At 39.0% G+C, this 24,048-nt stretch overlaps 1 protein-coding gene across 1 annotated transcript in view; it reads right to left on the bottom strand.

Moving 5' to 3' along the window:
• Positions 1 to 21,778, bottom strand: part of TBC1D15 (TBC1 domain family member 15) — a 50,307-nt gene extending 28,529 nt beyond the window's left edge. Inside the window, exons 1-5 of the mRNA XM_058191870.1 lie at positions 21,652 to 21,778; positions 16,004 to 16,117; positions 15,755 to 15,829; positions 12,331 to 12,469; positions 1,693 to 1,903 (exon numbers count right to left, since the gene is read on the bottom strand). Of these exons, the coding sequence (XP_058047853.1) occupies positions 1,693 to 1,903; positions 12,331 to 12,469; positions 15,755 to 15,829; positions 16,004 to 16,117; positions 21,652 to 21,675 (563 nt within the window). The 5' untranslated portion in view covers positions 21,676 to 21,778. The remainder of the gene's footprint in view (positions 1 to 1,692; positions 1,904 to 12,330; positions 12,470 to 15,754; positions 15,830 to 16,003; positions 16,118 to 21,651) is intronic.
• Positions 21,779 to 24,048: the final 2,270 nt, after the last annotated feature.

Raw genomic sequence — 24,048 nt, 5'->3', positions numbered from 1 at the left:
GGAGGTAATGACTTATTCAAAATTGTGAAAAGGGATAATTGCTTAAACAATTTAAAAACCAGTGCTCTATATTACTGATCTTCAAAAGAATTACCAAATGTTTTATTGTATCATTATGCATTAAAAGTCACTTCGTAAATTTACTCTGCTTCTACAATCTACACAGGTGGTTAAAAGTTTTGAACCATTTTGAATTTTCAATATTTCTGCATCAATACGATCTAAACTATTATCTGTTCTACATACAAGTCTTAAAACTCAATAGATTTGTTAATTAAATAAATGAGTCACAAACATTTGTCTGTAGCTTTGATGTGGCTTTGGATCATTTCACTCAATAAATCAATGAACAAGTAAAAAGTTTTTGACTCACTCAATAATCATATTTATTGGACTAGCAAAAAATTAAAATAATAAAACCAAAGTGAAGCAAATAAATACAATAATATACTATCAACTAGGAGAATCACTGTTGTGTCTGCGCCCCCGAGCCGGGCCCCCTGCCAGAAAGTGACTTGGAAAGTGAGGGGGAAGGGCCATCAGGACTTATCTCGGGAGCACCCGCTTCCCTGGCTCAGCTCCAGGAGCCAGAGGCAGGCCAGGTGGAGGAGATGAGGGCTCCGTCCTGACTCTTTCCCCCCACAGGCCACGCTTCCAGACCCGGCTGATGGCAATCAGGCCTGGCTGGACCCTAGGTTTCGTAGGCAGGGGAGGCGGGAACAACAGAAGCAGGGGTGGGGCAGGCCTAGGAAGTGCTGAGTCATGGAGCCACACCCCACAGGATATAAAAGCAGCAAGCTATACCTCTTCGTAGCAAGCAAATCAACTGCTTAACTAGAGCTGAAGTACTGTTTGTTCCTGGTTGACTCATCAAGAGAGATAACAGAGACACTTGCCAGACGCTGGCTAGTTTGCTGCCAGAGCTGATAGTGCCAGCTAATTAAGTCATCGCTCGGACTGAGGCGAGGGGGACAGAACAATCACAAAATATAACATTCACTCCTCTATTAACAACTGTTAATACAACTGCTACCTGGGAGATACATCTAGAGCATTGATATATAAAATAAAAAATAAAATTTACAAATCTTCTACAATTTATTAGTTGAGATGCACCAGACCAAAAATAACATTCAAAACAAAGATAAATATATATTTAACCAATTATATCTTGCTTTTATCACAGCAACACAACATTTAGCTACTCCACATGTAATGAATAGTTTTAAATCCTGAGTGAGAAAGTTAATATGAAATTTATCTGGTCTCCCAGGGAATTTATCTATTGGGGATACAATGTAGATTGACCTACTATCTCTGTAAAATTCACAGCATAATACATGTGAAATGGTTTCAATTTCCTCATCACCACATGGGCAAATACACTCAGCTACAGGGATTTTACTATACCTGCCTTTAAGAAGTGTCAAAGGGAGGAATGTTAAATCCAGCTTTAAAGAACGCAATTCTCAGTTTAGTGAAAAAGTTATAATATAGAATAATATGCTGGTTCCCATGCAACTCACTTGTTTAAATGGGTACTCTCTATCTAATTTTAGAACTTGTGTGGACAACAGATAACATCTTAGAATATATTTATGCAGAAATATTGAGAATTCAAAAGAATTCACAAACTTTTAAGTACCATTGTAAGTACATCTTTTGTTGTTGTTTAAACCCAAGAATACTTACTCACAAAGCACCACATATTTTCTAAGTGTTTGGATGAATAAATTGCTATCACCATGATGAAAATGAAGAGCTGGAAGGACAACATCATCCTTTAAGCAGAATACCAAATAGGACCATCCCATTCCTTCTTTGTTTTGTTTAATTGACTTTAAATCTGCTAAACTGAAAAGGAAGGACCACTTGTTCTCGCCAGTTGTACGAACTGCAACATCTAAAAGGATAAAAAAAATAAAGAGCATTTTCACAACTGCAATATTTGACCATAATTATGATTTCCTTGCAACTGGAAAAATTTCTTCTAAAATAAATATTTGATATTTCAATACTTTCTGGCTAAATGTGAATAATATAAAAAAGCAAATGGTTGTCCCATTTTCACATATTTTAGTTTTTAATTATTATTTCTTATCATTTTATCATATCACTTAAACATGAACAAGGAATCAAGGATTTAGCATCCATGTATTGAGAAGGAAGTATGGAAGTCATAGAAGAAAGTAGATCACTTTGGTACCAAAGTTCTCTTTCTGTGAAAGATGAATCAACACACAATCTGGACCTTCTCATGTTTATGATAAGATATTATCAAAGAAAGGTTAATTCTATCAAGAGAGGTATCAAGTAACACACCAATTTCAGTTAATGAAAAACGCTCCAAAAATACTCACAGGTACCACACAGAGCACCCAACCAACCCAAAACTGAATTATCATTTCTTCAATTTCAATTTTACCTCTCTCAGAAACACTGTACTTCTAATTAGAAGGGGGCGTTGGTCTTACCTGAGACACACCTTCTCGTTGTGTGGCGATAGCAGCCAGGAATGGGTTGTACTCATCTGTTCCGTTGAAGGACTGAGTCTGTCAGAGTTGTTAGGTCCCGCCCTTGTTGCTAGGGGCTTCCAGCTTTTGGTGAAGATGAAGAAACAGACTCGACATGTCGGGAGAAAAAAAGAGTTAGCAATAAAGACTAGACTGACTAAGGGTGGGGCTGGCTGCTGTCTCCACCCAACGAGAATGTGCATCTCAGGTAAGACCAACGCCACTTCTCTATAGTGGTGGAGACAGCAGCCAGGAATGGGACCTACCAAAGCTGATTGTCCCTAACTACCAGCGGGCCCCAGTCTGGTCAGAAGACCCCCCCTTCAGTATGAACCCATCCCATATAGGGTACCTGTTACCACGGGGGGACATGAATTAGTGGCACCCTTCAGGAATCTCCGTATGGTGGGATGTTGAGACAGAGAAGAAAGAGACCCACAAGTCAGGACAGATGAGAGAGCTGCCACGTGCCTCCGAATGGTGTTAGGTGATAGCCCACTATCCAGTCCATCCTGGAGAAATGGGCTATTGAGGCCTGGAGGGGAGAAATACCGGTGTGGTCACACCAAGTACAAAAGGCCCGCCAAGAGGCAGAATATGCTCCGTGGAAGGCCTCTGAGAAGCCTGAATAGTCCTGATGACCCTGGAGGATAAATTGTACCCACTCAGAGCGTACCGCTGAAGTGCCGGGTAGTCAGTTGGAGCGACTGTGGATCTGAGTGGACCAATGCCCCCTGGCTGAGCGAAGCAACTCCCTGAAAGATCCTCCAGAGTGGAGCCACTGACAATGTCCTAAGGTTGGCAAACCAAGGCCTCCTGAGACAATGAGGCGCGAGAACTAGGACCTCTGCCCTTTCCTCCAGAATTTTCCACATCACCCTCGGAAGGAATGGTAGAGGGGGAAACACGTACAGGAGTCCCCATGGCCATGGGCTGCGGAGAGCGTCTACTCCCTCCGCTTGTAGAGTCGGAAACCTCGAATAAAATTGTGGGAGCTGCACATTCTCTGGGGTAGCAAACAAGTCCACCTCTGGGATGCCAAAACAGTACACCAGGTCCCGGAAGAGAGACGGGTGCAGGCACCACTCCATGTGGTCGATAACTGTCCGGATGAGCCAGTCCACCTGCACGTTGGACACCCCAGAGATGTGCTCCGCTGTAAAGGAGCGCAGATGTCTCTCTGCCCAGAGGCCTAATCTCTTGGCCTGCAACATCAGACCTGTGGATCTGGTGCCCCCCGGCATTTTTTTCCTTCGTGGCCACATTGTCGGTGAGTACCAACACCTGTTCATCGGTGATCAACTGCTGAAAGTGCAGAAGGGCTAAATAAACTGCTCGCAGTTCCAGCCAATTGATGTCTTGTTGCAGATCGCGGTCCGACCATCTGCCCTGAGCCACCTGTGACTGAAGATGCACCCTCTCAACTGAAGAGGCTGGTGACTCTTGTCAGCATCAGATGATGAGGCTTGTGGAACAGCCACCCCTTGGATGTGGCCAGTGACCTCCACCAGGTGACAGATCTGCTGATGCTGAGGGGAAACTGGACCCTGGCTGGTGAATTGCCTCTGCCTGCCTTCTGAAAAGGCAAAAGAAACCATTGAAGGTCTCTTGCATGAAGGCGTGCCCACGGAGTGATATGAATGGCCAACACCATTTTGCATAAGAGCTTTGACAGCAGTGCCAAGAGAACTCTACGTTCTTTCTGAACCCTACTAGCTAGCTCTTTGAGGCTGACTTGCCACTCCTGCGACAAGTATACCTTGCCCTCCAGTGAATCCATTACCGCCCCAAGATGGAGCAAGCGAATCGAAGGGGTCAACTGACTTTTCTCCATGCTAATAGAGAAACCGTGATCCTTGAGACAATGAATAGTTACTTGGAGAGCCTCTATGGAAAGCTGTCTAGAAGAGAAATGAATTAAAACATCATCCAAGTAACAGTGGACACGGACAGGTCTCGAAGGTGAGCCGCTAAGGCAGATAATACCTTAATAAAGATACGGGGAGCAGAAGAAAGCCCGAAGGGTAACACATGGTACTGATAGCAAGTACTGGCATAATAGAATCTAAGAAATCTGCGATGCGGGGAAAATATTGGAATGTGCAAATACATCTCAGTGAGGTCAATAGAGGTGAGGAAGTTGCCCTTCCTGACACCAGCCAGAATAGATTGAAGAGACGGCATTTTGAGCCATTTATACAGAAGGTATTGGTTCAGACTTTTAAGGTCTAGAATAGATCTCCACCCACCCAAGAACTTGGGATTGAGAAACAAGAGAATAGAACCCCTGCCCTGCTTGATCCTCAGGTACCTTCTGGATAGCTCTAATGTCCAGAAGGTGTTGCATGGCCAAATCCATGAAAACCTTTTTGTTTTTATCTTTAGAGACAGGGCAGAGGATAAAGAACCTCGGAGGAGGGGTGCAGAGGAATTCAAGGGATAGACAAGATCTTACTGTATCCGTGACCCAGATGTCTGATGTAAGATTGTCCCATCAGTCAGCAAAGAGAGCCAGTCTGCCCCCGATGGGAGGGTTGGACATGCAGTTATCTGTGGCATCGGAACAAATGACTTCCTCCCCTTCGAAAGGGCCTGGGAAGGTTCTACCTTGAGACAGCCTGTCTTGATGTCCCTTCTGTCTAGGCCCAAAATACCCTTGGGAATGGGAGGTTCTAGCATCCCAATCGTATCCCCGAAAGGGCAGCCTGAAGAAAAGGGGGAATAGCCGAAGTCGCCACTTTGCTGAGATGTAGGCAGCATCTTACTCTTGTTCTTCGCCTCCACCAGCAAAGGCTCCCCTAAAGGAAGCAGAAGCGAGGTGTTATTTATGACAGGCGTCAGCCTGCCAATGCTGGAGCCAGACCAGGCAATGCGATGCCACCATGGAAGCCATGGACTTAGAAGCAAAGTGGGCAGAATTTAGTGTAGTATCAGCTGAGAACTGAACTGCAGCTATGATCTTATTAAGATCCTGCTGCTGTCTGGTGTCATCTGCTGGCAATTTCTCTTGTAGCTGTCGCAACCAAAACAAGAACGACACCGTGGTGGCTGATCAAATTGCCCAGGCTGCTTCCTGGTGCATTTGTTGAAGGGACTGGTCCAGGGGTGAAATCTAAAAATTTTCCCTCCTGGTTCTGTGGGCGTGGCTTAATTGGTGGGCGTGGCTTGGTGTTCAGATGACTGGGTGGGCGTGGCCAATAACAATAAATAATAAAAATAATAAACAAAGTATAAAAAAACAATAAGAGGTACCAAAAACCAACTTTTACACTTTACACACACACAACACAACTGACTCACACACAATGTAAAAGCAGCTGCACTTCACACTTCACACAGCCACAAAAAGCTCAAAAACCAGCTTTCACAGTTTACACACACACACACACACACACAAAATACCACATACAGCTTTCTGAGATTTTGTGTGTTTGTCTAGTTAGAGTGAAACACTACAGAAACACACCAAATCTCAGAAAGCTGCACAAATATTTTATTTTTATTTTTTTTATTATTGTGGACTTCAATTCCCAGAGTTCCTCAGGCAGACAGCATTAATCACTCAGTGGTGAAATAGATTAGCTAAGTTTAGATTAGTTCAGTCTGGTGCTAAAAGCGAAAGTGGGGCTTTCCGGCTGTGAGAAAAGCCATGAGGTCGATCAGTAATCAGGTAAGTGTCTTAGACTCTTGTAAAAGGAGTTTTTCTACATGTTTTCTACAGAAAACATGTTTTTTAAGGTTCTGCTGATGAGGAACTCAGGTGAGATCCCCAGAGTAGCCTTTAATTTTTATTTTTATTTTAAATTTAAAGGCTGCCGATCTCAGCTGAGGGGCGGGATCCTCAAAGGCTTTTTTTTACTTTTAAAGGCAGGTTTCAGCTGAAGCAAAACCTTCTTTTAAAAGTAAAAAAAAAACCTCTGCTGATGGTGCGGCTCAGCAGAGGCGAGGGGGCGGGGCCAGGGATTTTTGCTACCGGTCCTCCGAACCAGCAGCCGCCATTGCTACCGGATCGCGCAAGCCAGTCCGATCCGGGAGCATTTCACCCCTGGACTGGTCCAACCGTCGTTCTTCCAGGCATAACCCTTCATCCACTTCACCCGGAATGGAGGTGTTTGGCAGTAAGGCTATTGGGGCGTCCACCGCTGGAACTTGGAGCAATGCCACCAATTCCGGTGTTATGTTGAAGAACCACCTATCAGAGGAAGAAGGTACCAGGGCCAACCTGCCATTGGACAACATCAAGGAACAAGCCAGGTGCAGGAAGAGCATCCACAGGTTTAGTTGGTTCCAAAAATAGGGGATTCGACATCTCACGTGAAGGTGGGGGAGCATCCCCAGCAGAAGGGGAATCGAGTTGCACTGCATTAGATGCTTTGAAGAGCAAAAATTTAAAAATGGCCAGTGGGAAGAGGCCGGTAAAAGCAGGCTGCGCTGGTAACATCCTCTGAAAGATCTGGGTGCTCTACCTCTTCAAGGAGCGATGGACTGCTCCCATGAGAAGGAGCCAGGGACAGAAAGGACAGAAGATCATCCTGACAATTATCGACAGGTTAACCAGATACGACGGACATCTCAGAAAATGCCCTACTGGGCTGCTGATACCCAGCTGATAGTGACTACTGTATAGCTCTGGAAATAATATCCTGAGTGTTGTCAGGAAGCATAAATTCCTGTTGTTGCACATCAGAGATCCTTGCCAGCACTGGGATGTGGGCAGAAGGAGGGCCCAAAGATTGGCCCCGAACGGAAGCCGCATCACCCGCAGGTGGTGGTGATGTTTCAATTGTGGGTCCCCACAACCCAGCTGTCAAAATTGACAAAGGACAGTTTGGGATGGAAACCTAGTCCGGAGCCACTCCAAGAGATTGCTCATGGGAGGAAGGGGAAGGCTCACCCTTGGGTACCAAGGCTGAGGCCGCATGCTTGCTGGCCTTGTTGCAGATCTTTTGCAGGGCCTGATCCCTGTGCCTCTCATCCCAGAGAGATGCCTTACTGTGACTATGAGCCTTGTGATGGGAGCATGAGCCCTTGCTGCCCATGGCCCCGTCCATTGGACTGCTGGCCTGAGACATCCCTGGGCACGTGTCCATTGGAACCAAGTCAGCCAGCTTGGCTGCTTCAACCTTTTGGTCATTCTTTGATTTGCCCAGCACCTTAGACATTGTTCTGCACTGCCAAGGAATCACCAGCACTTGACACAGTCCGCAAAGATCCAGTGACAACAGGACATCCAACTAAGCACTGTCAGTCAATGAAGTGAGGGCAGCTCAAGCATCAGCTAAAAGGGGCCTCCTAAAATGGCCGCTCAAGTGTGGGGCAGCACCATCCACTGAGGATGCAACGGTCCTGTTGCAGCAGCTGTTTAAGGGCAGAGACCCAAGCCAAGTCCTGAAGGGTCAAGAGTCCAAAGTAAAATTCAAGGCAGCAAGGGTCAGAATTATCAAATAGAAGCACGGGGCTCCGCTCCGAAGCGCAATTGCGCCAAACGAATTTGGGCATGAAGCTCAAAATGGCGGCTCATCACTATTCAGAGGAGCGTGAAGCTCCTATGGCAGCAGAAGGGAGAGCTTGAAGCTCCACAAAAACGGCTGTATCCCAATTTGCTGAAGCCGCCGCCGCCAAGCCAGAGAAAACACTGGGCTATCGCCTAATGTGCAGGCAGGCGAAATGGGAGCGTGAAGCTCCTCCAACAGATTGAAATGTTGAGTGGCTTCTCCGAGTTGAAAGGGACAAAATGGCCACCTGACCAGCCCGCTCGAGAGCACAAAGCTCCACTCAAGATCTTTCTGGCTCAGGGGAGTGTGAAAGCTCCTCAAGACCACAATCCCAGCTCCCACAGGAGCACGAAACTCCACGCCGCTCCTGATCGCCCACTGTTCAACGGAGACTCGGGTACCAGTTTAATCAAGAAAATACCTGCCAGGGAGACGGGATACCCTGTTAGCAGGCAAAGCTGAAGCTAGCCGCAGGGGAAGGGCACGATCCAACCAAGGTGTGGATTTAGCCCTGTCACTCACAATTCGAATTTTAGAAGTCCATAAATTCTAAACTAGAAAAAGAAACACCAACCAGAAATGTAACAAAAGAAACAGTCAGACAAGTCCGTCCAGTTTGAAGGACTGAGTCAAAAACTGGAAGCCCCTCGCAACAAGGGCAGGAGTTAACAACTCTGACAGATTCAGTCCTATTCAGTCCTACCACTATGGAGAACAGATGGAATATCATGTTATTACTGAATCCTCTTTTTTAAATCCTTTTTTGATTACTTGATAGCAAAGAGGTGAAAAACAATATGCTGAAATCATGAAATCTGATGAAACACATTTAAAACGTTTTAATAAAATAAAGGCGATTCTATAAAATATTTTATAGAGTCGCCTTTGGCAAAATAGGCAGCACACGTTTCATAAATATCATATTTTTTGGAGTATAACACGCTCCAGAGTATAAAATGCACATTAGTTTTTGAGGAGGAAAACAAGAAAAAAAATTCTGCCTCTGCCTACCAGCATCCATCGGTATTCATCTGGCTAACGTCATTGCAGCAAACAGCAAACAGCCTGGTCAGCTTCAGTACATTATTGTAGCCCAATTCAGCACGAGCAGCTGATTGGCGGTTGGATTAGCCTCCTGGAATACCACCAATCAGCTGTTCCAGGCTGCAGGGATCGCCACAGCCCATCACCACCTTTGCGCATCACATTTTTGGCCTCCGTGTGTCATGATTTTGGCCCTCGCGCATCGTATTTTCGGCCTCTGCACACTCCATTTTAGACCCGTTCCAGACTGCCAGGATCACCATAGCACATCACTGCCAATCGCCGCCTCCGTGCATCGCATTTTTGGCCGCCACAGGTCACATATTCAGCGTCCGCACTCCCTGTTTTTGGCTTCTGCGTGTCACGTTTTCGGCCAGTTCCAGGCAGCATGGAACGGGCTGAAAACACAACACGCAGAGGCCAAAAATAGGGCATGCAGAGGCTGAAAATGCAACGCATGGAGGCAGCGATCGGCAGCTAAGTGCTGTGGCAATCCTCATAACCTGGAGGGTCTAAAACAGGGTATGCAGAGGCTGAAAACTCGACACACAAAGGCCAAAAAAAGGCCAAAGGGTGGAGGCAGGCGGGTGGGTGGGGTTTCAGCAATTCGCTGCATAAGACGCACAGACATTTCCACCCACTTTTAGGAGGGGGAAGTGCGTCTTATATTCCAAAAAATATGGTAAGTAACATTAGCATTTGTTACTGGTTCTTTGTTATTCAAGAAGATAAATAAAACATATAATTACTATATAATTAGTGAACTGTCTTTTTACCAATGACTAATGATCAGGATAAATTCTTAATGATGTAACATGTGAATCAAATGTTTTCAAAGATTTAGAGAGAAGCAACCTAGACCTAAGGAGAAATTTCTTAACATGAGAACAATCAATCAATGGAATGGCTTGCTTTCAGAAGTTTTGGCTGCTCCATCACTAGATGCTTTCAAGAAGAGACTAGACAGTCATTTGTCTGAAATGATATAAGATCTCCTGCTCAAGCAGTGGGTGGACTAGATGACCTCCAAGGTCCTTTCCAATTCTGTTATTCTATTATTCTATTTTTTTTAATTGCATTCTTTTCTATTGAGCAATTCTAAACACATGCTGTCTTACAGCAATAAAGGAAGCATTATAGTAAATCACAAAGGAACCTCCTCGTAGAGTAATTATCAAGAATAACGTACACAAAGTTTATCTGTTAACATTCTATGTTATGAAGCTTTGCAAACATTGTAAGAAACTAAATGTGCTAACTCAGGGGTGAAATGCTCCCAGTTTGGACTGGATCGGCTGATCCGGTAGCGATGGCAGCAGGAGGCTCAGAGAACCGGTAGCAAAAATCCCGCCCCCCACCCCCCACCCATGCCCAGCTGAGCCATGTGATTGTCAGCCTTTTTTTTACTTTTAAAAGCATTTTTTACAACCTATTCAGCCGAATAGGTTGTAAAAAATGCTTTTAAAAGGTAAAAAAAGGCTCTGACGATCACAGCTGAGCTGCGCTATCATCAGAGCCTTTTTTTTTACTTTTAAAAGCATTTTTTCTACAACCTCTTCGGCCAAAGAGCATTTAAAAAAAACGCTTTTAAAAGTAAAAAAAAAGATTGCATGCCACAGCTGATCACACCCCCGCATGCTGTTTTACTTACCGCATGCCTCCTTTTGGTGTGCACTGCGCACATGCACAATTTTGTGCATGGTGTGCACTGCGCACATGCACAATTTTGTGCATGGTGTGCACTGCGCATGCGCGCGCAGCACACATGCACAACCAGCAAACCGGTAGTAAACCGGTTCACATTTCACCACTGTGCTAACTGGTTTCACAACTGTACATTTAATCTTTTAAGCATGTTTATTCTGAATGATTATTTTCCTTGTAATACATAAATGGAGGTAATAATCCTGAGGAGGAATAAATGTATGAAACCAGATGATTCAAATATGAATTCATTATAGACAACTTTATTTTTTGTGTTGGCAGCTTTTCCTCCTCTTCCTCACCACTCTTCATTCTCTGATCCAATTCTTCCTACTTCCCTCATGATCTCGTATCCAGGATCACTCTCAATCTCCTAATCAACTAATAATGCATAGTTGCTTGCTTCCCAAGCTTTTTGTAATGTTTTAGGAAACCAAATCTTCAGACTCCAGGTTTTCTGCTGATGAAATTTTGAATACTGTTTACTGCCCAAATTGCATCAAAATGGGGGTCTGCAACAGCAAACCATAATTTTAGAGATTCTGTACTGAGTTGCCATTTTTATTTATTTATTTGTAAAATTCTTCCTCAATAGCAATCAATACTTCCCCTAAAAATCACTTTCTACAGACTCTTGGTTAGTAAAATGACACTGATGGGTGTTATAATGATGCTTTGGCTGACTGATAAGTACTACTTTTTTAGAAAAAAAAATGCCCTTACATTTTCCTTTTCTTATGCATAATGTTTTCTTAGATGATGAGCTATTTCTGTTTTAATGATTTAAGGTAATGTATTCCTTATTATAATATATGTTCACAGTCCAAGGTCCACTAGGGATGAGACATAAACAAACTGTAAAAATAAACAAATAATGCACAGACATATTTGTCCATATAGATTTCTAACAAATGAACATCCTTTTAGTTCCAAATGAAGTCAGTAGAATTTAATTCATTAAATCTAAAGCCCACCCATCTAGATCCACTAAATAAGATTTCACTATATAACAACTTTTTGTAATAAGTAAATTAAAAATATCGTTAGAGTCTTGTTTTCTGCAATTAACAAAGCTTACACACAACACATATATTTTAAGTCCTAAGGTGATATCTTAACACACAGTCATTTTGTTTCAAATTATTTGAATAATGTATAGAAATCTTATGAAAGCAGCGTCAACAATTTTCAGCAATAACAAAAAATAAATAAAAACTAATGGATGAGTAACTGGCTTCTCTGTAAATAAAAATGCCTTTAGCAGATACAGATGCATTGTATTTTCATTTATTAAATTTATATGCCACCCATCTCGCTATCCAAAATGAGTCTTCTGCTACAGATGGAATATTTTCAGTGAATTAATTAAGTATTATTTTTCTGTATACGTACCTGAATTCAGAATCACCTTTGTTATGAAAGACAGATGATCAGCATTATTAGCTGAAATAAATTTCACAAGCACAGCAGCAAGCAAGTACCAGGAGTAAAAAGCTCTATACCCAGGAACATATCTCATAGGGCTCAAGCAATAAAGTCACTTTCATATTTTAATAACGATGTTACTTAAGTACCTCCATTTGAATGTGGCTTCTTTTTAAAAGAGACAGTGTTGACCATATCCCATTCTGCTTCATAACTGTTCATATGTTCTGGCCCTCTGAAAGTCTTCTCCTTAGGAGTCTGCACCCATTCTACAACTGAACTGGAATCCTAAATAAAATATCAAAACAACATCAGCAGCCATTTTTCTTGTAAACTACTTATAAAAGCAAATTTTCTGTATACAACTATAAAGCAAATTTGTTCAAGGAACATCATTTTTGTCATATACATATTTAAAATAAAAAAGTGCAGTAAGCCAAGGTGTAAAACAATTTATTTTGAAGAAAACTGCAAATCAAGAAATAATAAAACTTTGTTTTATAGTTCAGCTCAAGGAAAGGAAAAAAAACAGCATTTTAGCTTCAGAAGAAAAATAGTCTTGCTCAGATATAGCATTATTCAATCCTTGGCTTGTTTAGAGCATTAGTCCCATTTCATCTTTATGCTTTTGCAACTTCTTTCTCAAATGACATAGTAGAACTATAAGTGGGGTAATTTGCTTTCCATTCCCCACAAACAATACAAATAAACAAAAAAAGAGTTCATACATCTATAGCTGAACAAACAACAAATGTGAACTACGGTATGTAAAGTTCAAACTATGACAGATTTCCTTTAAAACTTTAATGCAAGCTGTCATGTTATAGTTAAAAAAATCAAAGACCCTTGATTTTCTAGTCTTATGGTCTGGGAATATTTTTTAATGATTACTACTTACACAAATGTATAATATTCTTCAAGGCTCTGCATTAGTTCACAAAATCATTTCACAGGCTTGAGCTATCTCTCTGAAGCATCTCTAAATCAAATCAAAAATCTTTAAATGCTGGATGTCAACCAAGATATCTGTCTTCTATACCAGTAGCAGAGGAGAACATGAGAGATTTATCTCTCTCATGACAAGGCCCAGAATCTATGAAGTTTATAATACATTTAAAGAATATACAAGAACCAAACACTAGCTGAAGCAGACACAATTCATGTTTCAACATACTGTAATCATTTTGTAGGCTTATCCCACAAATAATCATGATGGATAATAATGGAATATAATTCTATAAACTATAAAAGCTTAGTGAACTGTGACTATTCAGGCTAATGAATGACATTCAATTCATATGAATGCAAAAGTGCATGACAATGCAATAACATAGCAGGGTCAACTAAAACACTGATGTACCAAAGAGTAGAACACCAAAGTATGACAGATAAAAATACCAAGAATTGAGGACATGAATTTCCATGATCAAGAATGGAACAATGGGCAGCTGATCATTCCCCAAACTGTCTTCTAAAATTGTAACAGTACTCTATCAGCAGATTAATCCAAAGCAATTTGTCAGAGTCCAACACATTTAGATTACAAAATAGAAAACAAAGAGAAGTTCTGTTTTGTAAGCTGAGTCTTCCTCTGGTGTAAGGGACAAATAATATTCTTGCCTTACATATATAGTATGGTTCTAAAGTGCAGATTAGGCAGAGCAGGTAAACTGAAACTCTGGATAGGTAAGAGACAGATAAAAAAAAATCAGGTTGTTTTTTCTGTGAAGGAAGTCAAACTATGGATAGCAAGTGCTATCAGTAGAAAAGGCAGGTTTGGAGCCGGCTCAGAAAAGCAGAATATACAATAGATACAGCAGGTCAGCTTATTTTAAGATCAACCCATGTTATTATCAAGTCTACTTTCTGCTGTAAAGGAGTTCTATGTATCACTTCAAAGTGTATCAGCTATAAACTTGTGGACTTTGTAATTATCCCGGTTTTCTTTTGGCAAGGAGCCCAGTGATCACTGTCAGAAAAATATATCTTGTTGTATCTATCTTCATTTGATTTAGTGAGATTGGTATTACATTAAGTAATTAGATAGTATTCATTCTGGGTATTTTTGATACACTGTGACAGAATTGCAGTGTTAGGCTGTCATCCTAAAGACGCTTAGCTGAATATAAAACCCACTGACACTTAATTCTCAACAGAAGAACACAGGATTGCACTACAAATAATCCTTGTTTAGGAATGCTATTGGCACCAGCAATTCAGTCATTAAGTGAAGCAGTCGCCAAGTGAAACTGTGTCTGTGCTTACAATCTTACTTCCCTTTGTTTTACAGACTTATAAATGTCGTAAATGCAAGTATTGGTTGCAAAGTTCATTATCATTGTAATTGAAGACAAAGAGAAATTCTATATGTAAGTTATGAAAAGTACATGAAGTGTATAAGGGTCTGTATAAAATATAAAACATTCTACAATTTGCTGTTTCATTTGCTGCTTTTTATCTGTTATTTCTTATCTTTTCAACATTAGAAAATCAAAGAATTACAAGATGTTTGGGAATTACCAGAGTATTAAAAGAAATAACCTGATTATAATTAAAATCATGTTGACCAACAATTTGTATCTCCAATTAGATATGCCAGAATAGAGAAATATATTAAAAGGACAACTGTATTCAAGCTTTGAGTCAATAAACATGCATAGTAATTGTGCTGTATATTATTGCTTTCTGTGGTGATTACGCCCACTAGAGATAAGGAAATAATTTTTCTAAGTTCTTTTCCTCCCAAGATAATCTATTATTGGATGGTGCAAATAACCTTTTAGGCTTGGAAAGACAATCTTCCATCTTCACGATCATGACTGAGAAATTAGTCCTCAGTTCACAATTCCGTTAATTCAAAAGTCAAATTGTTGTTTCTTATCACTTAGCTTACTATAAAGATAAAGCAATTAAAAAAGAAAATCACAGAAAAACAGTCACATGGATATATGGCATCTGCATCAACATTCACAAATTCTGATCCTCTGTTTTCTAAAAAGATTAAGAATCAAAATATTACCTATCCTTATAAAGGACCAGAGGGATGACCTATGAGAAGGAGACTATTAAAAAACATGAGCTATGCCTAGGAAAACAAGATATTGTGAGAAAGACAATTAAAGTTGTCCCAACTTGAGTCTCTTTGATAAAACATGAAGAGAATATATTAAACTCTGAAGATTATGTTATAATCACCTGCATCAGTACAGCAGAGTTCTACTTGTTTGTTTGTTTCCTGATCTGGCTTACTTTGATATTTTAGAAAAGGAATTTCAAAATTCTGACCCTTAGAAATATTCATTAGGGCTTCTGGGAGTTAAAATATAAAATATTTGTGAGGCAATCTGATTGTTTCAACCTTCGTTTTATTTTTATTTCAGTTTTCTAAGGTATATTTCTAAAGCAGAGGTCTTTAAACTTGGCAGCTTTAAGACTTATGGATTTCAACTCCCAGAATTCTTCAGCCTGCTATGCTGGCTGGAGAATTCTGGGAGTTGAAATCCACAAGTCTTAAAGCTGCCAAGTTTGGGGACCCCTAGCTTTAACAAAAAATGCTACAAATAAGCAACATACCTTTTTAGCATATAGAATGTTAGAAGAGTCTAGTGAATCATCTAGAGGTCTCCAATCTATTATCACCTCAGTGCCCTAAAACATAAATGATGCAATTATTCACAAAGTAACTCAGTAATGTCGTATGTTTCTATTTGCAAAATAATATTAACTTATTCTATACAAACAATCTGTCATCCTTCATAAACGGTGGAAGGTAAATTCACAGGCAACATACTATACAGTTATATTCAAAAGAGAAAACCCTACATTTTGATGTGTAACCTTTTCAACGACTCGCAATAACCCAGATTGTAAAGCATCATGATCTTCATCATTTTCACTTGAAGAATGAATGAAAACTCCTCCTTGCTCATATACAATCTAAAAGATAAAAAACAAAAATAACAAATAAAGTAGAGTTGTTTCATTAAGAGATTTTTTGGCAATCTGTTTTGAGCCTGCTCTGGGGACAAAACCAATTACTGTAATGCAATTTGGGTCTTTCAGAGAAAATGACAAGCTTATATTGCATACTCACTAGGCCAGTCAAGTAATAAATTGGGCAGAGTTTCTATTAGAATAGAACATAGCATGCCTGGGGATATAATGTTATGGATGGAAAAATAAACAAGACTAATTTTGCAATACAAGCTATACTAAAATCAAGAGCTCAGAAACAGTGTAGTCCACTTTTATTGATTCCTAAAGCTTGTTAGTCATAAGGCAAGGAACTATTAAAATAAAAAGCTATGGATTTAAAGCTTTTAAATAATGATATCAGAAATAAAAAAGGCAGGCTAGTTAAAACAGAATACTACACAGAAGCTCAAATAGAAAAATAATTAAAAGTTCTGAGAAAATAATGCTTCATATGAAAATAAGCAACCCTTAAAAAAGACCATTCCCATCAGCCACTTCCCAGGCATGGACCCTTGCCACCAGCCACTTCAGAGGGCATGGACCCTTGGAACAGGCTTTCAAGGACAGAAACAAATGGGAAGAGACATGCCTTTAAATATTTTAAGATATATTCTATGTTTATGAATCTATTTCATTAAATTCAAGTTAAACTAAATTGGATTTGCTTATATTTTAGATAATTAATCTGAAAGTGTTAGATTTAACTTCTTGTCCAGTTGTCTAAGCCTTAAAATCATGGCACTGGCAACACATGAACATTTTTAGGTTCACATGTAACACTCGTATGCAGATATGCCTCTGCTCAAAATAAATCATTGCTTCAGAAACCAAGCAAAAGTGAATGGATTTCCTACATCACACCAGCCAATTAACTATTTCGCATTTATATCATAAAATGAAAGAACACATATCATTGCCTGATAACATAACTTCCTACCAATTCTGTCATGATAATCCTGTAACTTTAACAATGATTACAAGTGAAAGAAATATTTGAGGATTTTTCCCCATCTCCAAACCAAGTACTATATTTCTCTGTACCAAAGATGGGAGGCTTTTAGGTTTGCTTAGGCTCATGAGAACCACAGTGGATAAAAAAATCAATGTTTTTTTTTTAAAAAAATATTTAAAAATCGGATTTTTTAAATTTTAAATTGATTTTTTTTATTTTTATCAATTTATTTTAATAAAATGCTTTTGGAGTAAAAATATATCTAAAGATAATTTTTTATTTAAGATACATAAATAATTTAGTTTATTCAGCATGAAATGGAGCTTAGTAATGTAGCATGAGGCTGTATATTCTGCAATATTTACATTTTTGGTAAACTCATTCAATGAATCCAAGCTCTGCAAGCTAAATAGGAAATCTTCATTTTGTTTGCAAATAATAATATTAAAGATTTAACTACCAGCAAGAATGACTCCTTACATTTAAAAAGCACCTGTCATTTCAGATCCATCATGGCAGCGCCTGTTAGCAGGCATGCTGCCCATCACGTCCCTCACCTTGTTGTGTCACTGCCGCATCACCAGCCATCCCATTAAAGTGAATGGGACTATCAGTGAGTCAACAGCGGGGTCAGAGGAGTCGCTGTGGGACAGAAAGGACAGTTGCTCTTTAACAATTATTATTTAAATTGAGTTGATTTAGATCAAGTTTTTATACTAGTGATTTAAATCATGGTTTAAATCGTGATTTAAATCAACTTGATTTAAATCAAATCCACCCTGATGAGACCCATTCTATTTGTTAAAAAATTATAACCCAGAAATTAACTAACTCAGTGGTTCTCAACCTGTGGTCTGCAGACCTCTGGGGGTCCGCAGTGTTGTCACAGGGGGTCCATGAAGGCTTGAAGAAATGTTATGATTTAAATATTGAGTTGTCTTGGGGGTCCATGGCCATAAAAGGTATTTAAAGGGGTCTGTGGTGAAGAAAAGTTTAAGAACCAGTAAACTAACCTGATACAAAAGGCAAGACAAAGATTGCAAACTACATTACTCCTGGTATATTACTCCTGAAATTCATCTTGCACAATCTGGTTTTATAAAAGGGTAGCAAGCTTCAGGCAATAACTGTTCATTGATATTTTAGAGATAGAAAATACAGGCAGAAAACCCTAAATCAACGCAGTGACTTCATGGTATACAAAAGTTCTCTATTGTACAGATTTAATTTCTGGAAAATGGATTCTCCTGTTTAGTATTTAGAGTAACTGTACTGGGAGTATGTTATTTTTTTTCAGATAGCGTTATTACAATAAAATTATTTCTTTGCAAATAAGATAGGACTTTTCAAACCTTATGTTAAAGTGAATAATGAATAATTATATATAAATATATAAAATATATAAATATAAATAAATAATAATTTAATGAATAAATGTAAGTGAATTTTCTTTTCATTCCTAAACAAATCTTACCAATATACTATATACGATATCAGAAGTTACCAGCCAGCATAACCCTAGAAAATCTGATATGATCTCCAAGGGAAAATTTGGTGGGAGAGGAGGAAAAAACCATAAAAATTCTGTAACCTATCTACCTTCCATACCTATCAACCTAGGGTGGCCAACTCCAGCTAAAATCAGTCCTGTAGACATTCTTTCCACCTCAGTAACTGTAATCGGTAAGTACCATATAGAAATTGCAGTCTAAAGGGCAAAATCAGGACACGAACAGATGTCAGCCTGGATATTATGTATGGAATGAGTTAGCACTGCTTTTCCCTCAAACTGAAATAGATTCACCCTCCTTGTCAATGTCTTTTGGACAATATTGCCATGGTTATTTTTAACTTAGTTGCTGGAGTAATTCAATCCATTTCTGGATGAGAGAAGAAAGCTTCTGGCGAAAAGCAGCAGAAGATATTTTGACCAAGGATAAAAAAATGCTGGAATCCTAGGTCTGATTACTGTTTGAGAACCTCAACATGAAGAAGTTCTGTGAAATTTATCAAGGATGTCTTTTATTAATTTGTCTTTGGATCCAACAGCTTGTTTTATTATGTAATCAAATGATATTTTGTGGGTACAGTGGGCTGGAATAAATCACATTTTTTGCCACTTGCAAGTATTTAGGGCATTTCCTGTAATGACCAAGGTTTGATGATTTTGGAATTTATTTATTTATTTATTTATTTATTATTTATTATTCACACTTTTATACCGCCCTATCTCCCTAGGGACTCAGGGCGGTTTACAGCCATATAAAAAAAACATATATATATACAAGGTAAAACATTAATTTAAAAAACTTATTACATAGGCCGAATATTTAAAATAGAGATATAAATAATAAAACCCATTTAAAACCAAATTTAAAATTTAAACATTTAAAAATTTAAAATTCTAGTCCAGTCCTGCGCAGATAAATAGATGTGTCTTAAGTTGGTGAAGACCTGGGGGAAGCTCGTTCCAGAGGGTGGGGGCCCCCACAGAAAAGGCCCTTCCCCTGGGTGTCGCCAGTCGGCACTTCCATCTATTTACAGATGGAAATTTAATCTCTGTTCACTTGAAATAACTAACATTTTGGAATAATTTTAACTTGAAAAATCACTGCAAAATCTTTTAAAACAAATATTTGAATAAAAAAAGCTATTAATATTTGAGCCAACTTGGAAACATTCCTTAAAACATTACATGTACTCTAAGAAGAATTTGGATTCCCTAAAATTACTGAAAGTTAAATTGAATGAACTACATTCAATTTAAACCTATTTTGATTTCTCAATTTTGATGTGATACATAAGCAGCTTAAGAAATGATGCATTCCTTCTATTGAAAAGTATTTTGGAAGACACCAAGTTTACTTGTACAGATATATGAAAAGTATTATTAAGATAGATTTTATAGTTTGCAAGAACTCTGTGAAGGGTTGCAACACAGTAAGTCAATTGTCTTGAATTTAAATAAACTTTCTTATAATCTTAAAATGAATTTCATTAAACTATTTTTATGTTTGCTGAACATCTTAGTGGCCATTTAAGGACTGTGCATAAAACTTTTTATGCTAGTATTGTAATAAATCTAAGAACACTGACACATGCCCTATAATTGTCCTGTTAGTTTAATCATTATACAATAGCTAATATGAATTTAGAAAGATATATAAAGTCTAAAAATTGGTACAAAGTTGGATAATGAAAACTTGAGATTTATCAACTGATGAATTTTAGCTACCTTGGGGAAAGGAGCCAAATAATTTTGCTGTTGAGAAAAATTATCACCTAGATCTAAATCCATTCACTCTCAATGTATCTCTAATGAGAAAACTGATTGATATATTATGCAGTTAATATTTAATGTGTTGTTTAAAATTGAGTTGCTTTTACATACCTGTAATGTGTTTTTAGGAATGTTCTTTTTTTGTTTGTATATCTTTTCTGTTTATACTCCAGTTGTACCATTAAGCAATAAAAATAAAATTTTTGAGTTCAGGTATTTGTTTATTGAATCAGAATGGATTGAAAGCTATAATCCAACAACGCAAACATTGATTCCTAGTTACTGGAAATATTCTACATTGAGAAGTATTACTAGCTTTGGAGAAGAATTAAATATCTGAGAAGCAAACAGTTGTGCTCCCACTGAAAATGATCTAAATGTAAAAGTGGATGACTACCCAATGCTATACATCACTTATATGTACCAGACCATATAAATATGGCAATGCTGTGGTGAAAAAATACCCCCATTTAAACCATTTCTATTTTAATTCAGTAGATCCTAAGCACCTCAGTAGTCCACCTTCCATCTATTTCTCAGATGTCTTAGTTGGAGCCTCCAAACAATCATTAGGTTGATATCATTTTTTTAAAATACCAGAATAAAAAAAGACAGATTTGTGTTGGGAAGTTTTGTAAATCAGGGTTGTTGTTTTTCCTGCAATTTAACCGTATCAGACAGCTCCTTTGAAAGAATCAGTCAAAAAGCCTACGAGCCTAACAGGTCAGAATGCAGTAAAAAGGATGGGCTGGCTTCCACCTGACGATTCATTCAGAAACGTACATATAAACAGGAAAGTTACAGAAAACCGTAAAACGAAAGCCTTCTAGTGGCGCTGAGGGTATGTTCTCTTCCCCAAACCTCCTTTGCACTACTTCCCTGTTCAACAGCACCAAGCCATGCCCCTTCCTTTTAACCGCAACCTGATCACATATGCGGGAAATCTTTCACGTGTCATACACCTGTCCCGATTCCGACAGGTCAAGAGGCGGTCCTCCTCTTCAAACGAGGGCAAAACGCCTCAGCCTCGGGCCTCCGTTGACACCAGATCCAGCCCCGTCCGAAGTCTGCGGGCTATTGCCCCGACGAATCCGGAGGACACCCCTCGAAGCAAGACCGGTTCAGCCGGCGGCCTGACATCCTCCCAGCTCAGTCCGGGATTTCCGTCCCAACCGTTTTAGAGCTCCCATAATGAAATTTACTCTGCTCTCAAGGCAACATTACAGTCACCGCGACTCAAAGATTTTTATTCCTCTCCCTTACCTTTCCCCCTGCCGGAGCTGCCATCTTGGCTACTAATGTTTATGATGACGTTGCTTCACGTGTTCCCAGCAGCTTCACAACAACCCCCACCCAACCGAATCTCACCGGTATCGGCGGCTCAACGCATGCGCAAGGGAGAGGAGGATTAGGAGTTTGCGCAGTAAGTAGTGACAGAAACCAACGAGGGTAGTAAAGGGAGGAGCTTGTTTTGGGGCTGCTTCTACCTGCCGTTTGTCACGGTTTGGGCCGTTCCTGTGAGCGTCATTTCCAGTACTCGGTCTGTTTATGTATTGGAGTAGAATGATGAGCTTGACTTTTCGTGGAATGATAATATATACCAGTTTTTCTCAACCGTAGCCATTCAGCCACTTTAAATTCCCCAGCAATGGTGGCTGGGGAATTCTCGGAGTTGAAGACTGTCTGGAACCCATACCACATTTCAGACATCAATACAATTGAACGTGTCCAGAAATATTTTACAAGAAGAGTTCTTCACTCCTCTGAATACAACAAAATACCTTATCCCACCAGTCTTGAAATCCTAGGTTTAGAAAATTCAGAACTATGCTGCCTTCGACATGGCCTGAGTTTAACTCATAGAATCATCTATTAAAGGGGTCTCCAACCTTGGTCCCTTTAAGACTTGTGGACTTCAACTCCCAGAGTTCCTCAGCCAGCTTTGCTTGAAGGGACCAAGGTTGGAGACCCCTGATCTATTACAATGTCCTTCCTGTTGAAGACTACTTCAGCTTCAATTGCAACAATACACGAGCACACAATAGACTTAAGCTTAATGTTAACTGCTCCAATCTTGATTGCAGAAAATATGACTTCAGTAACAGAGTTGTTAATGCTTTGAATACACTACCGGACTCTGTGGTCTCTTCCCAAAATCCCCAAAGCTTCAACCAAAAACTCTACTAATGACCTCACCCCATTCCTAAGAGGTCTGTAAGGGGCATGCATAAGAGCACAAACGTGCCTACCATTCCTGTCCTATTGTTTCCTTTCGTTATATCCAATTAATATAGTTACTAAATACTCATATATATGCTTATATATTGTATAGTTATTTCATGCTTATGCTTATATATACTGTGTGACAAAATAAATAAATAAAAAGTCCACATCTCTTAAAGTGACTACAGTTGAAAGACTATAACTATAGTCAGAAGCAGCATTATATCTTCTAGGTGTGTTTTTTTTTACAGCTCCCAGGAATACTAGCATTACATTTCTAAGACAATACCTAAATTTGACTAAAATCTTGTTTTTCAAGAGGGCTACTACATCTTAACATTCCTTCCTCTATATTTTTTCAGTCAGCAAATTACTTTGATTTCTCCTCCTCTACATTGGTTAGTTTCCAAACTTTTGTCCACTATTAAATGCACAAACAGAATGGGACAAACTTATCTTCATTATATGTATGTCCCTTCAGAGTAGGGTGCCACACAGCTACATTCCAGAAAAGACCAAATATGAGCCCATGTTTACATGTGTATTCTTGTTAAATCATTTAATCTTACTTTTCATTAGTATATTTTAGTAGGGCTTTTTCATAATAGTTTTTTTAAATATCAGGAAATACAGGTATTAGTCTCTTTCACAGTTGCAAAATCATAAGCAAACAAATCATGATGAATTATATTCAAGTGTTGTTCTCCAGAAGCTGGTCTTAGAGACTTTTGATAAAGCTTGAATAAATTGCATGCAATGGTGGCAGAAAAATAGTGGCAACTTTACCACCAGCATAAAACTAGTAAAAAGGTGCCTGATGTTAAAGCATACAGTTGTATAGGAAGAAAGGATACTTGTTTCACGTGAAAGATCACTTTCATTATATGTGCATTTATATTCATAAAGATGAGCTTGAGCTCTTAACACAAGAGGAAAATACGATTTAAAAATATAACAGATCTGAGCATCTCTCTTCTTTGGAATACAGCAGTTGGAAAATATTCAAAAGGAACACAAGCATGGCAGCCTGTAAGATTCTGATGTTGTGATCATGTGTCACCTTTTCCCCATCTCTTGATAATATAATAAAAACGGAAAAGTTGCCATGTATGCTAACAATATCAATTCTTGTTCGGAATTCCAAATGAAAGAATTTGCAATACTGTACAGAGCATGTGATTTGAAATGTTTTGAGGAATAAATAGAAAGTCTAATTATCAATATTGCCTTCTCATCCAAGAAATGTTGTAAGTCATACCTTTTAAAAGCAAATTGCAGATTCAGTGATGTTTAAAATTTGTGAACCCTTTTGAATTTTCAATGTTTTTGCATAAATATGATCTAAAATGTTATCTGTTATCTTCATATCTTAAACTTAGATAAGGAGAATCCAATTAAATAAATCAAAAAGATAATACTTTTCCATTTATTTATTGA

This window comes from Ahaetulla prasina, chromosome 7 (assembly GCF_028640845.1).
Source record: "Ahaetulla prasina isolate Xishuangbanna chromosome 7, ASM2864084v1, whole genome shotgun sequence".
Taxonomy (NCBI): domain Eukaryota; kingdom Metazoa; phylum Chordata; class Lepidosauria; order Squamata; family Colubridae; genus Ahaetulla; species Ahaetulla prasina.
The sequence above is the reverse complement of the archived record's forward strand: the minus strand, read 5'-3'. Positions and strand labels throughout refer to the sequence as shown.